General features: G+C 46.7%; 1 protein-coding gene and 2 pseudogenes across 1 annotated transcript in view; all 3 read right to left on the bottom strand.

Annotated features, from left to right (window-relative positions):
* Positions 1-230: 230 nt before the first annotated feature.
* On the bottom strand, positions 231-1,448 carry LOC139022861 (transcription factor SOX-30-like; annotated as a pseudogene).
* On the bottom strand, positions 1,116-2,824 carry LOC139022842 (transcription factor SOX-30-like; annotated as a pseudogene).
* Positions 2,825-9,801: 6,977 nt separating this feature from the next.
* The window catches only part of LOC111950009 (clathrin interactor 1-like), a 40,373-nt gene continuing 35,093 nt past the window's right edge, over positions 9,802-15,081 (bottom strand). Inside the window, 6 exon segments of the mRNA XM_023967337.3 lie at positions 9,802-10,902; positions 11,020-11,188; positions 12,576-12,781; positions 13,960-13,974; positions 14,051-14,054; positions 14,704-14,759. Of these exon segments, the coding sequence (XP_023823105.1) occupies positions 10,562-10,902; positions 11,020-11,188; positions 12,576-12,781; positions 13,960-13,974; positions 14,051-14,054; positions 14,704-14,759 (791 nt within the window). The 3' untranslated portion in view covers positions 9,802-10,561.

The raw sequence follows: 15,081 nt of genomic DNA, 5'->3' as shown, positions 1-15,081 counted from the left end.
GTCTGCATAAAACCAGCAAAGCACCCCCTTCTCCTTATAAACTAGGTATTTGTAGAACAAAAAAGGCATAAATAAATAGACTTCCTATTAAACACCTTAAAATACTGCAAAATATAATCTTGTACAGAGCAGAGATCAATCTCATAAAACAGTATTTATCTTTAAAAAACAAATGACATCAGAATAACAGTAACTATTAATTTATTTTTAGATCAAAACTTCTTGGGGTGTTTATATACAACACAATGTACTGATTCACTGAATCAACAAATTGTCTCTAACAGAGATTTTACTAAAGGATGTCACTTTGGTTTGATCCTAGAGAATTCTCATCACGTGTACTTCTTCCTCGTCCTCCTCATTGGTGACTTGGACCTCTTAGACACTGGCAGGGTTCTCTGGCGCAGAGTTGGTGAAGATGTTCTCCAGGTCATGCACATCCAGTGGTGGGACCTAACCCAGGAGCTCAGAGGTAGTGGGGGTCTACCTTTGACCTTGACATCTCTGCCCCACCTCCCCGCCGAAACGGTTAGTCTCTGTTGGGAAGGGAGAACGTGGACTCGTGCTGATCGTAGTTGTCATCATAGGAGTAGCCTGGAGTAGACATAGGATTAATCATGGGGTTGGAGAACTCCTGGGGTTGGAGAACTGGGTAGGAGTGTGGGTTGTGTGGGTCGTGTGGGTAATGTGGGTAAACAGCATGCTTTGCTTACCCTGGTGGATAAAACTGGGGTCCAGACATGAAGTAGGGCGGAGCAAATGGGAAGCGAGGGGTGGGGAAGAGGCCCACCGGATGTGGCATGGGAGATGGAGGATACATGTCTGGGTAAGTCAGGTTAGAGAGTGGTATTTGGAGACATCTGGAGCTGGATGGCATGATTGTAGAGAGAATCACACTGGCAGAATTGTAGTATGCCTGTTGACTGCTGATTTTCCTCGGTTTGAGAGCTTCTTCAAGGTTGCTGCCAGAGTGTCTGGCTTCACGCTTGCATTCTCCAGGCTTACCACCAGAGGTAGTGGCTGTTGGGTGGGGATGTGGGCAGGCAGTAGTCTGGAGGAATATGGAGACTGGGCTGGTACTCTGAGAGGCTGCTGCTGTATCACCCTGGACATTAGAGCCTGGGGGAAGACCAAACCAAAACAACTACTGTATTAATCTTCATACTGCAATGTATTATTCCAGTTTACTGTTATAGCAGCTACTGTGGCTCCTGAGTGGCGCAGCGGTCTAAAGCACTGCATCTCAGTGCAAGAGGTGTGACTACAGTCCCTGGTTCAAATCCAGGATGTATCACACCCGGCCGTAATTGGGAGTCCCATAGGGCGGCGCACAATTGGCCCAGCATCGTCTGGGGTAGGCCATCATTGTAAATAAGAATTTGTTATGGCCAATTGCCTAGTTAAATAAAGGTTAAATAAAATGTTTTTTTTTAAATAATGCCATCCATCTCTATTAAAACATGAACTGTAGTTTTAGATTTGTCATGTTGATAAAAGTGTGTTTTTGTAGTCTGTGTAAGTTGTATGGAGAGACTAAAATCTGTACGTTTATGGGTTTTTATACTTGTGCACTAAATGAAAGTGTGTCTGGTGAGGGATAGCCAGACAGTGAGCTATTTGCTTTATCTGCAGCCCGTGTGTATGCAACAGAGGAGCTGGTGGTATTGGTGACCATTGTCATCACGGTCATGGGACAAGACTACGCCCCAGGAACACTTGTCCCTGCAGAGCAGCAGGACGGTTGAGGGGTGAAGGACATCACAGAAGCGTAGCACTTTCTTTTTCCAGGTCTGGGCTGATAGATCCAACCGGTGATGATTATGGGTGAAGATTGTGAATACACAATTGAGATGCAAGTAAAGGTCAGTTATATGAATTTTGAAATATGAGAAATATATGAAACAATAATTATACATGTTTAAATGGACTTGAATGGTGTGAGTAAGTAGACAGCCTGCGCTATGTTGACGTGCTTTCTCATAGTAGGGCCTCTTCTCATCCTCAGTGAGCTTGCTCCACTCTGCTCCTAGCTGCACACTGACGTCTGCATTGTTGGCTGTTGGGTTGGACTTGGACAGGCCTGTGGATTCTCGCTCAGACCATGAACACATTCATAGGCTTCTTGATATAGCCATTTCTGTCTATTCTCCATGTTACTTCCACATTTTCTAGAAGGAAAATGTTCACATAGATTATTGGTTCGTGAATGAACTTAATAGGTGACTATGGTGTGCTGAAAAGTATAAACCGTCCGTATGTATAATTTAGGTAAGCTCGTATTCATACCTGCGTCTGATGGTGGCATGGTGAGATTCATCCCTCTAGTGTTCACCTTCATGTCTGGAGGTGGTGGACCATTCACCTGAACAGCTGGTGGGTATGGAACTTTACTGAGCGTTATGGCTTTACCATCCAATACTGTGAAGGTCATCCCATTTTTGTGGACAACATGGATCGGTTTGGAAAAGTCTATAGTGGGAGCTGCAGGTGGACATCCTTGACAATGCGTTGTTGGTTCTCAAGCAACTTTTACCTTGGCCTGACCTGGAGCAGGTGTGAGGATCTCCCCCTTGATGACCTGCACTTGAGAGTTCATGGGATGATCAGATTTGGCTTTAGTCTGTTTACTGACTGATGATGATGCCCTCTCCTTTTCAAATGTAACTGGTCGACCTTGAATGTCTTCCTTGAGGTGTGTTGAACTTGTGGGCATTAGATCGATGCAGGGCCCGCTCTTTCATTGGCATTTTTCTTACTGTCATCTTTGTTTTGACTTTGTTCACTTTTCTTGAATATCATTTGAGCTCTTCGCTTGGGATGCCTATCCATTTTTTTGCAAATATTAGCAAGTTAGCTCAATTTGAGAGAAAACCTTTGTGACAGACATCAACCCCCCAAAAAAACGACTGATTGATTGTTGGTTGTAACGATAAACAAACCGTCATGGAATGTTTGGGAACGATTTAAATTGTTGTGCGAGCGGCATTGTTAAAAACCACAACAATTGGGTGGGATTTGTCATAAATAAATAATTGTTTGGCAATGAAAGGAACGCAACTAGTTTACTTGTCACAATGATTTATACACCCTAAAAAAACTAAAATACGTGTCGACAAAACAAGCAGTTTTGTCATAGCAAAACAAGGCAATGGTAATCTCCCGTCCTAAATCCTGTATAACGCTGTCATAAACAAATGCCAATGACCGTATGACTTATGACCACAGAATGTGTGCTGTACCCGCCACTGTACTGCAGTTAACCACTAGATGGCGACATTAGACTAATAATAAATCTGGCAAAATGGAAATTGCAGTGAGCGTGCCATCTTTTATCACTTTTATCTGCTTATCAAATACATATGGTCAACATGAATTATTAAGCTCCTGAATTGTAAATAACATTCAGATTCCATTGTTTCTTTCTACATTTCTGATTGTGATTACATTTTACTGTGCACATTATCCCCAAACACACTATAGCTACTTTTTGCCTATCTCAGGGATGGGCAACTTTGATGGGGGGGTGTAGAGTTTTGCCACGGGGTGCAGAGAATATTTAGCAATTTTATGACTAATTTCATGCAATTCTACTAATTTACCACGGGGCGGAGAGGAAAATTAACTGTTTTACAGACGATTTCCTGCAATTTTACACATTTTGCCATAGGGTGGAGAGAATTGTTTCCAGTTTTTAATATATCTGAGTGAGACTGATGAACAAAATCAAATGGGGGCCCCCAGAGAGTAATTCGACCATGATAACACGTTTAGATAGCTGGCCGCCAAACTAAATTAGCAATAAAAAAATGTTAGTTGATGGGCTCATTAACTATCAGTGTACAACCACATTTCTAAAATGCACCTTTGTATTCTACCTCGACTGAGGGCTTTCAAAAGGCACTATCTCATGGAATTCTGGTCTATCTCATGGAATTCTGGTCTCTCTCATGGAATTCTGGTCTATCTCATGGAATTCTGGTCTCTCTCATGGAATTCTGGTCTATCTCATGGAATTCAACAACTACCTCCCTCAAACTTGCCTTCAGTGATAGGACAGCCCACATCAGTACGCATTCAAAAGCAATCTTAATTCATAGGGTATAAGGCAGTTAAACCCCGACTATGGTGGAATAGTGAAAAGACAAATTGGCTGGGGTGAACATGGGTATCTAACTGGGCAGGTTTCAAATCTGACAATTAGTTGTGTTCTATGGCAACCTTGCATGTTACACAATCCTCCCTACAAAAAGATTCATCATTAGTCTGTAATTATGCAAAATACTGTCTGCATTTCATAAAGGTGAAAGGATGCACAACTGCAATAATATTTAAAGGGTTATATATAGTCCCTGTACATTGTATTGTGTGCCAAAACTCTATGCAATAGAATAGCCCAACAGGGAGAAGAAAGTGGAGGCCCTTACTTGTGTTGCTGGCGGCTCAGGGGAGAGGCAGTGGAGGAATCCCAGGGGACATCTGTTCCCCAGCTTCACTGACACACTTCAAGAGCTCTGCAGAACAACGCATGACTCATTAGAATACGGTCACGTCCTTAAACACACACACGCTTGGAGATTTATTTTCAAGACAAACATCTGCAAAGGTGCTGCAACTCTCTGCAGTCTCCCTTCCTCTTGTGAAAGCCTCTCTTCTGACAACTTCAATGAGCACTCTCATGTTCAAGTAAGGCCCCAGTCTCCTCTTCCCAGTGCCCACAGCAAAGTCACTTCTCTATTCTGTTGTTTGAGAGATCAGAGACGTTATTCCAAGTAGTAGTGATAATGAAAACGAATAATAATAATCTGTCCAAATGATGTGTCTACTGTACTGCAGTGACCTTGTTTAAAGAATAGAGAACATAGGAGTGGCCACAGGAAGAGCATTTTAATGACTTCTCCTCATATAAAGATTGCCATCTCCTGCATAACATCCTGGGAGATGAAGGCAGTAAGTGCAAGATGACAAAACCAGCAGCTGGCCGAGGTTTTGGTATGACTAGCTAGTGTAAAATAATAAACCACTCCTCGCTGTCGGTGTCTCCAGTGTGTTAGCACTGCCAACATGTTCAGGAAGAACACGCACAGGTGACTCTCCTCTGCTCTCTGACTGAACAGATGCCAGGATGTCCACGCTGTCAAGGCACATTGGGCATCCTGTAAACTGGTATCCCTGACACCTCAGCGCTCTAGCCAAAGGTGCCAGGGCCTTTGAAGTGACTGAAAAACCAATCAGAATTCCCCTAAGACAACACATGCTTTAATTATCCCAATCTTGTTACTAATGAATCACTTTCATGCCTCGCTATCCCACCTCCTTCACTCTCTGGTTCAACTACAGACTTCATTTGCATCCAATTTGGGACCAAAAATGGATATTTGATGAAAATTACACTGTACAAGCAAAGTGACTGTTGATGTTGCCATTAGGTTTGTCAATGAGTATCCCTTTAAGCTCAAAACAGAAAATAACTTTAAATAAAAGTTCTGCAAGAGAATATCCTTTTAGTCATGATTTAATAAACTGTTTAAATACAGAAATACTATTGAGTACAATCCAAAACAGTACAGTTGAAATCGGAAGATTACATACACCTTAGCCAAATACATTTCAGACTCAGTTTTTCACAATTCCTGACATTTAATCCTAGTAAAAAATCCCCTGTCTTAGGTCAGTTAGAATCACCACTTTATTTTAAGAATGTGAAATGTCAGAATAATAGTCGAGAGAATGATTTAATTCAGGTTTAATTTATTTCGTCACATTCCCAGTGGGTCAGAAGTTTACATACACTCAATTAGTATTTTGTAGCATTGCCTTTAATTGTTTAACTTGGGTCAAACGTTTCGGGTAGCCTTCCACAAGCTTCCCACAATAAGTTGGGTGAATTTTGGCCCATTCCTCCTGACAGAGCTGGTGTAACTGAGTCAGGTTTCTAGGCCTCCTTGCTCGCACACGCTTTTTCAGTTCTGCCCACAGATTTTTCTATGGGATTGAGGTTGAGGCTTTGTGATGGCCACTCCAACATCTTGACTTTGTTGTCCTTAAGCCATTTGCCACAACTTTGGAAGTATGCTTTGAGTCATTGTCCATTTGGAAGACCCATTTGCGACCAAGCTTTAACATCCTGACTGATGTCTTGAGATGCTGCTTCAATATATCCACATAATTTTTCTTCCTCATGATGCCATCTGTTTTGTGAAGTGCACCAGTCCCTCCTGCAGAAAAGCACCCCCACAACATGATGCTGCCACCCCGTGCTTCACAGTTGGGATGGTGTTCTTCGGCTTGCAAGCATCCCCTTCCTCCAAACATAACGATGTCATTATGGCCAAACAGTTCTATTTTTGTTTCATCAGACCAGAGGACATTTCTCCAAAAAGTACAATCTTCGTCCCCATGTGCAGTTGCTAACCGTAGTTTGGCTTTTTTATGGCGGTTTTGGAGCAGTGGCTTCTTCCTTGCTGAGCGGCCTTTCAGGTTATGTCGATATGGGACTCGTTTTACTGTGGATATAGATATTTTTGTACCTGTTTCCTCCAGCCTCTTCAGAATGTCCTTTGCTGTTGTTCTGGGATTGATTTGCACTTTTTGCACCAAAGTACGTTCATCTCTAGGAGACAGAAGGTGTCTCCTTCCTGAGCAGTATGATGGCTGTGTGTTCCCATGGTGTTTATACTTGCGTACTATTGTTTGTACAGATGAGCGTGGTACCTTCAGGCGTTTGGAAATTGCTCCCAAGGATGAACCAGACTTGTGGAGGTCTACAATTTTATTTCTGAGGTCTTGGCTGATTTTTGATTTTCCCAGGATGGCAAGCAAAGAGGCACTGAGTTTGAAGGTAGGCCTTGAAATACATCCACAGGTATACCTCCAATTGACTCAAATGATGTCAATTAGCCTATCAGAAGCTTCTAAACCATGACATCATTTTCTGGAATTTTCCAAGCTGTTTAAAGGCAGTCAACTTAGTGTATGTAAACTTCTGACCCACTGGAATTGTGATACAAGTTAAATAAGTGAAATAATCTGCCTGTAAACAATTGTTGGAAAAATTACTTGTGTCACGCACAAAGTAGATGTCCTAACCGACTTGCCAAAACTATAGTTTGTCAACAAGAAATTTGTGGAGTGGTTGAAAAACGAGTTTTAATGACTCCAACCTAAGTGTATGTAAAGTTCCGACTTCAACTGTATGTACTGAAAATAAACTAGTTTATGAGAGATGCTTTATCCTTATTTTTTACATTCGCATAAACTAATAATGATTGTAGTAACCCTCCGATTCATACAACATAATATAAATGAACATATTACAGTCTGTTTAATGTTAAGTATTCAAATATTAAACATCTGTGAGCAGCAAATGCTCACAAAAAAGTTTGATCCAAGACACGTATTAAACAATTTTTTTAACCTACCCCGGCCAAACCCTAACGACACTGGGTTAATTGTGCGCTGCCCTATGGGACTCCCAATCACGACTGGTTGTGATACAGCCTGGAATCGAACCAGGGTCTGTAGTGACACCTCTAGCACTGAGATGCAGTGCCTTAGACCGCTGCGTCAGTCGGGAGCCCACAGGTACCTTTATAGTGACACAAGCACTCTTTGAAACAACCTTTACATTTGGAGAGAGAGACGAGACAGACACACCCGTTGGATCAGCCCTCACAGTGGAGAGAGAGACACGAGACAGAAACACCCGTTGGATCAGCCTTCACAGTGGAGAGACACGAGACAGACACACCCGTTGGATCAGCCTTCACAGTGGAGAGAGAGACACCAGACAGACACACCCGTTGGATCAGCCTTCACAGTGGAGAAACACGAGACAGAAACACCCGTTGGATCAGCCTTCACAGTGGAGAGAGAGACACAGAAAAACACCCGTTGGATCAGCCTTCACAGTGGAGAGAGAGACACGAGACAAGACACACCCGTTGGATCAGCCTTCACAGTGGAGAAAGAGACACGAGACAGACACACCCGTTGGACCAGCCTTCACAGTGGAGAAGAGACACGAGACAGACACACCCGTTGGATCAGCCTTCACAGTGAGAGAGAGACACGAGACAGACACACCCGTTGGATCAGCCTTCACAGTGGAGAGAGAGACACGAGACAGACACACCCATCGGATCAGCCTTCACAGTGGAGAGGAGACACGACAGACAACCACCGTTGGATCAGCCTCACAGTGGGAGAGAGACAGGAGACAGACACACCCGTTGGATCAGCCTTCACAGTGAGAGAGAGACACGAGACAGCACACCATCGGATCAGCCTTCACAGTGGAGACACGCAGACACACCGTTGGATCAGCCTTCACAGTTGAGAGAGAGACATGAGACAGAAACACCCGTTGGATCAGCCTTCACAGTTGGAGAGGTCGTGAGACAGAACACCCGTTGGATCAGCCTTCACAGTGGAGAGAGATGAGGGGTGCCACTGGGCAGATCAGAGTGACTCATCTAGGCCCAATCGCTCTCTCTCCCCGTTTAAGTGCTAGGCAGGGATGCCAGTCTCACTCATCATCATCAGTCAATAGTCTCCTCCCTCCACAGTCCCAATAACCCCAGTATCCCATCACCACCAGGCCTGCCAGACCACTCCTGCTGACCACGCAGTCACACACATCCCCACAATGACCTCAAACACGCCTCATACCTATATCATGCTGTGGCAAACATGGCTTAATATCCATGATATACTTAAAATACATGGGCTTAATATCCATGATATAGCGACGTTTAAAGGACTAGATTGATCAAGGATCTCGATCAAATACTGATTTATTCTTGTGTCAGCCTTCGTGACCACATCCCTCATCAGAGACAAGGTATGGGGTTTACTGTGAGGCACCCAGAAGGAAGGAGAGGACAGTCTCTTGTCTGGGCAACACTGGAACACTGCCACTGTACATGATCCCATTGGGATGAAAAGCAGGGAGTCCCAAATGGAACCTCTGTTACCTTCACGGGGCCCAAATGGAACCCCGTTACCTTCACGGTGGCCAAATGGAACCCCGTTACCTTCACGGTGCCCAAATGGAACCCCGTATACTTTCACGGTGCCCAAATGGAACCCCGTTACCTTCACGGTGCCCAAATGGAACCCCTACCTTCACGGTGCCCAAATGGAACCCCTGTTACCTTCACGGTGCCCAAATGGAACCCGTTACCTTCACGGTGCCCAAATGGAACCCCGTTACTCCACGGTGCCAAAAGGAACCCCGTTTATCTTCACGGTGCCCAAATGGAACCCCGTAACTTCAGTGCCCAAATGGAACCCCGTTACCTTCACGGTGGCCAAATGGAACCCCGTTACCTTCACGGTGCCCAAATGGAACCCCGTTACCTTCACGGTGCCATTTGGGAAGCAGAACAGAAGCTGCTGCTGCTTGTGGTCACCAGCTTTGTCGTTAACTCATAATATTAACCTTGATTCAGATGGTTAACCCACTACGATGGTAGAAAGTGCAGTTTAAACATACACCAGTAACAGACTGTAGGTTGGAGATATAAATGTTACATGAAAACACAAAAAAAGTAACAGAGGAATTGAATGACTTGGGGGACTTTTGTCCTTAAAGGACATACTTTCCAAGACATCTTTAATAGCGCAATAATACTTTTTGTTTTGCACACCAAAAATATATTTACATATTTTGCCATTCCTGTTCTGAGTCCCGGCATGAAGTATGGTCAATGTGAGGTAATTCCTGAACATTCTTCTGACATGTTTGAAAACAGAGACATGACAACATGAAAGTAGAAAAGGGACACAGTAACACCCTTAACATGTTTTCTGAAGTATTTATCTGGTGTTGGTAGAAACACCAAGAAAGTATCATGTATATGCTTTCAACCATATACAACATGTAATGTTAAGCCCTTCCCGCCCAAAAACTAATTCAAACTCTTGATTACACACACACTCTGAGTGTACAAAACATGAAGGACACCTGCTCTTTCCATGACAGACTGACCAGCTGAATCCAGGTGAAAACTATGATCCCTTAATGACGTCACTTAAATCCACTTCCATCAGATAGATGAAGGGGAGGAGACAGGTTAAAGAAGGATGTCTTGAGACATGGATTGTGTAAGTGTGCCATTCATAGGGTGTTAAGTGAACAGGGCATAGTAGTTTGTGCCAGGCCCACTGGTTTGTGGCAAGAACTGCAACGCTGCTGGGTATTTTTCATGCTCAACAGTTTCCCGTGTGTATCAAGAATGATCCACCACCCAAAGGACATCCAGCCAACTTGACACAACTGTGGGGAAGCATTAGAGTCAACATGGACCAGCATCCCCTGTGGAATGCTTTCCACACCTTGTAGAGTCCATGCCCCGACGAACTGAGGCTGTTCTGAGGGCAAAAGGGAGTGCAAGTCAATATTAGGAAGGTGTTCCTAATGTTTTGTACACTCAGTGTATATAAAGAGAAGGGATTGAAGGGTAACACCATTAGATATTTCTCAAGTAGTCCATGTACGCAGCTTTCCGTTCATAATGGTCTATTCTGAACAAAATTCTTCCACAGAAATCCTTCAGCTCGCTCATTTCCCGAAGTTGCCGAAGTTGGCGAAGGCATCTTGTTTGGGTTGCACCATGGCAGGGTTGACCATGGGCTGCCCTACGCCCATCCCTGGCATACCCATCCCTGGCATACCCATGTTCACTCCCATAATTCCCTGATTGACAGGCACTCCTCCCATTCGCATGGCGCCCATCCCCATGGTACCCGTTGCCATGGTGGGAGGCATGCCTAGGCCCATGGCACCGGCGGGCATCATGGGGTTGGTGGAAAGTCTGATGGGTGTGGCCTGGATGTTCAGATTCAGACCTCCAAAACTCTGAGTCAGGTTGATGGGCGGCTGGACTCCTGAAAGCAGGGGATCTGAAATGACAAATATGGTGATATTACCGTCAGTTAGACCTTCCTGCAAGGACACATAGACATTTCAAGTTGACGGTCAACAGAGAAATAAGTGATGACAGTGAGTTAATAACAGACCTTGTCGTAACATGTTGTTGAGGCTGGGCTTGCAGGTGGTCATCTGCATACCAGGAGACAGGAAGTCCAGGCTGATGTTGACGCTGGGGTCTGACCATGTGGAGGGGAGGCAGGGCGTCTGGAGCTCCATGTGCTGGGGCAATAAGCCCCCTTGCATTGGTCCAAAGTTCTACAACAACCCAAAGAAGAGACAACACAAAAACACAGGCCAGTTTATCACAATCATCTATCCTACAAATCACACTACATGAAAATATGAAACCCCATAGATGCTACACTACATGACCAAAAGTATGTGGACACCTGCTAGTCCAACATCTCATTCCAAAATCATAGGCATTAATATGGAGTTGGTCCCCCCTTTGCTGCTATAACAGCTTCCACTCTTCTGGGAAGGCTTTCCACTAGATGTTGGAACATTGCTGCGGGGACTTGCTTTCATTTAGCCACAAGAGCATTAGTGAGGTCAGGCACTGATGTTGGGTGATTAGGCCTGGCTTGCAGTTGGCGTTCCAATTCATCCCAAAGGTGTTCGATGGGGTTGAGGTCAGGGTACTGTACAGGCCAGTCAAGTTCTTCCACACCAATCTCGAAAAAACGTTTCTGTATAGACCTTGCTTTGTGCACAGGGGCATTGTAATGCTGGAACAGGAAAGGGTCTCCCCAAACTGTTGCCACAAAGTTGGAAGCACATAATTGTCTAGAATGTCATTATATGCTGTAGCGTTAAGATTCCCCTTCACTGGAACTAAGGGGCCCGAACCATGAAAAACAGCCCCGGAACATTATACCTCCTCCACCAAACTTTACAGTTGGAACTATGCATTGGGGAAGGTAGCGTTCTCCTGGCCTCCGCCAAACCCAGATCCGTCCGTCGGACTGCCAGATGGTGAAGCGTGATTCATCACTCCAGAGAACACGTTACCACTGCTCCAGAGTCTAATGACGGCGGGCTTTACACCACCAGTCGACGCTTGGCATTGCGCCTGTTGATCTTAGGCTTGTGTTTGGCTGCTCGGCCATAGAAACCCATTTCATGAAGCACCCGACGAACAGTTCTTGTGCTGACGTTGCTTCCAGAGGTAGTTTGGAACTTGGTAGTGAGTGTTACAACTGAGGACAGACGGTCCCGTTCTATGAGCTTGTGTCGCCTACCAATTCCCGGCTGAGCCGTTGTTGCTCCTAGACGTTTCCACTTCACAATAACAGCATTTACAGTTGACCGGGGCAGCTCTAGCAGGGCAGAAATTTGACCAACTGAAAGGTGGCATCCTATGACGGTGCCACGTTGAAAATCACTGAGCTCTTCAGGAAGTACATTCTACTGCCAATGTTAATATATGGAGTTTGCATGGCTGTGTGCTCGCTTTTATTCACCTGTCAGCAACGGTGTGGCTGAAATAGCCGAATCAACCAATTTGAAGGGGTGTCCACATACTTTTGTATATATAGTGTACATCCTTTGTATTCACAACGTAGACCTCTTCCATGATAATGAGGCACTTCCATCTATAACAATGGTTCATGTAGTGAGGAGTCCTGTGAGCCACCCGTACCTGTGATCTGGAGATGGGCAGGCCGGTGTTGGCGACACCCACACTCTGGGTACCACACATGGAGAAGGTCATGCTTTGGGAGGCGCTGAGAGAGGTGTGATTGGAGCCAATCAGGTCAAATAAGTCAGCTGAGGGTGGGGTGGGGGCCGGCGGACTGGAGAACGCATTCCAATCCCCAAACTCACCCTTCCCACTGGACCCTGGCCCTAAGGAGTGAAGATTTCATTATCCACAGTGTTCAGCATTTGCAAAAACTTGAAGAGAAATGAACAAGGCATGTCCCATTTCTTCTGTAAGGGGGAGTTTTTCCACCCTGTCAGGCAGCAGGTGAACAGTGAAGGTAACAGAGATCGACCCAAGGGGAGTACCAGCACACACAGACCAGTGGGATCAGGACCAGGACCAGAGGGTACTGCACGGGACCAGAGGGTACTGCACGGGACCACAAACCAGGACCATAGGGTACTGCACGGGACCAGAGGGTACTGCACGGGACCACAAACCAGGACAAGAGGGTACTGCACGGGACCAGAGGGTACTGCACGGGACCAGAGGGTACTGCACGGGACCAGAGGGTACTGCACGGGACCACAAACCAGGACCAGAGGCTACTGCACAGGACCAGAGGTACGCACGGGACCAGAAGGTACTGCACGGGACCACAAACCGAGACCAGAGGTACTGCACAGGACCAGAGGGTACTGCACGGACTACAAACCAGGACCAGAGGTACTGCACGGGACCAGAGGGTACTGCACGGGACTACAAACCAGGACCAGAGGCTACTGCAACAGGACCAGAGGGTACTGCACGGGACCAGAGGGTACTGCACGGGACCAGAGGGTACTGCACGGGACCACAAACCAGGACCATAGGGTACTGCACGGGACCAGAGGGTACTGCACGGGACTACAAACCAGGACCAGAGGCTACTGCACAGGACCAGAGGGTACTGCAACCGGGACCAGAGGGTACTGCACGGGACCACGAGGGTACTGCAGGGACCACAAACCAGGACCATAGGGTACTGCACGGGACCAGAGGGTACTGCACGGGACCACAAACCGAGGACCAGAGGGTACTGCACGGGACCAGAGGGTACTGACGGGACTACAAACCAGGACCAGAGGCTACTGCACAGACCAGAGGGTACTGCACAGGACCATAGGTACTGCACGGGACCAGAGGGTACTGCACGGACCACAAACCAGGACCAGAGGGTACTGCACGGACCAGAGGTACTGCACGGGACCAGAGGTACTGCACGGGACTACAAACCAGGACCAGAGGGTACTGCACAGGACCAGAGGGTACTGCACGGGACTACAAACCAGGACCATAGGGTACTGCACGGGACCAGAGGGTACTGCACGGGACTACAAACCAGGACCAGAGGGTACTGCACAGGACCAGAGGTACTGCACGGGACTACAAACCAGACCAGAGGCTACTGCACAGACCAGAGGGTACTGCACGGGACTACAAACCAGGACCAGAGGGTACTGCACGGGACCAGAGGTACTGCACGGACTAAACCAGACCAGAGGTACTGCACAGACCAGAGGGTACTCACGGACTACAAACCAGGACCAGAGGCTACTGCACAGAACACATGCGAGTGCACACACACATCCAGAGAGGACTCTGACAATAGCAGATAAACTCCAAAGACTTGTTGCTGGGGCTCTCATTCCCTCCATCCTTCTCTCTTTTTCCCATCCATCCATCCACACATCCATCCATCCATACAGCACAGAGCAGAGGTGGAGGCTGGGGGACATGAGCTGTGTGAAATGAGAGCTGACGTGTGTCTGTCCTCATAAGGCTCAGCAGGTAGGGCCTCTGTCTCATCCCAGACACATCAATATTACACCACCTTCACTTCACAGGACATCACGTGGTCCGCAGCCACAACCCCCTGGGCAGGAGATGGCACGGAAGGACGGGAGATGGGACTCCCCCTAAACACCTCTTCAGTTTTCCCCTCGCTGCTACCAGGTTTATGAAAAGGTTTTCTGCTGGAGTTATTGGAAGTGCCTGCCTCAGATTGAAGCTGTAATACAGACAGCAGAGTGTGTTCAGACGATGGAGAGGGAAGCACTGAGACGTACCGGTGATGAAGGGAGACTGCTGAGGCAGCTGGGGATGAGAAGTCAGCAAAACCAAGAGGAGTCTAACTGCCACCTGGATGGTACACACACACACACACACACACACAAACACACACACACAACACACACACACACACACACACACACACACACACACACACACAGTGAGAACAGTATCAGTGGAGGAGATGAGGACGTCGTCCCCCCCTCCCTCCCTCCCCTCCCTCCTCCTCCCTCCCTCCTCCCCTCCCTCCTTCCCCCCCCTCCCTCCCTCCCTCCCTCCCTCCCTCCCTCCCTCCTTCCCTCCTCCTCCCTCCCTCCCTCCTCCTCCCTCCTTCCCTCCCTCCCTCCCTCCCTCCTCCCTCCCTCCCTCCTTCCCTCCCTCCTTCCCTCCC

This window comes from Salvelinus sp. IW2-2015, linkage group LG23, assembly GCF_002910315.2.
Source record: "Salvelinus sp. IW2-2015 linkage group LG23, ASM291031v2, whole genome shotgun sequence".
In the NCBI taxonomy this organism is placed as follows: Eukaryota; Metazoa; Chordata; class Actinopteri; order Salmoniformes; family Salmonidae; genus Salvelinus; species Salvelinus sp. IW2-2015.
This window is presented reverse-complemented; position numbering and strand designations above follow the sequence as displayed.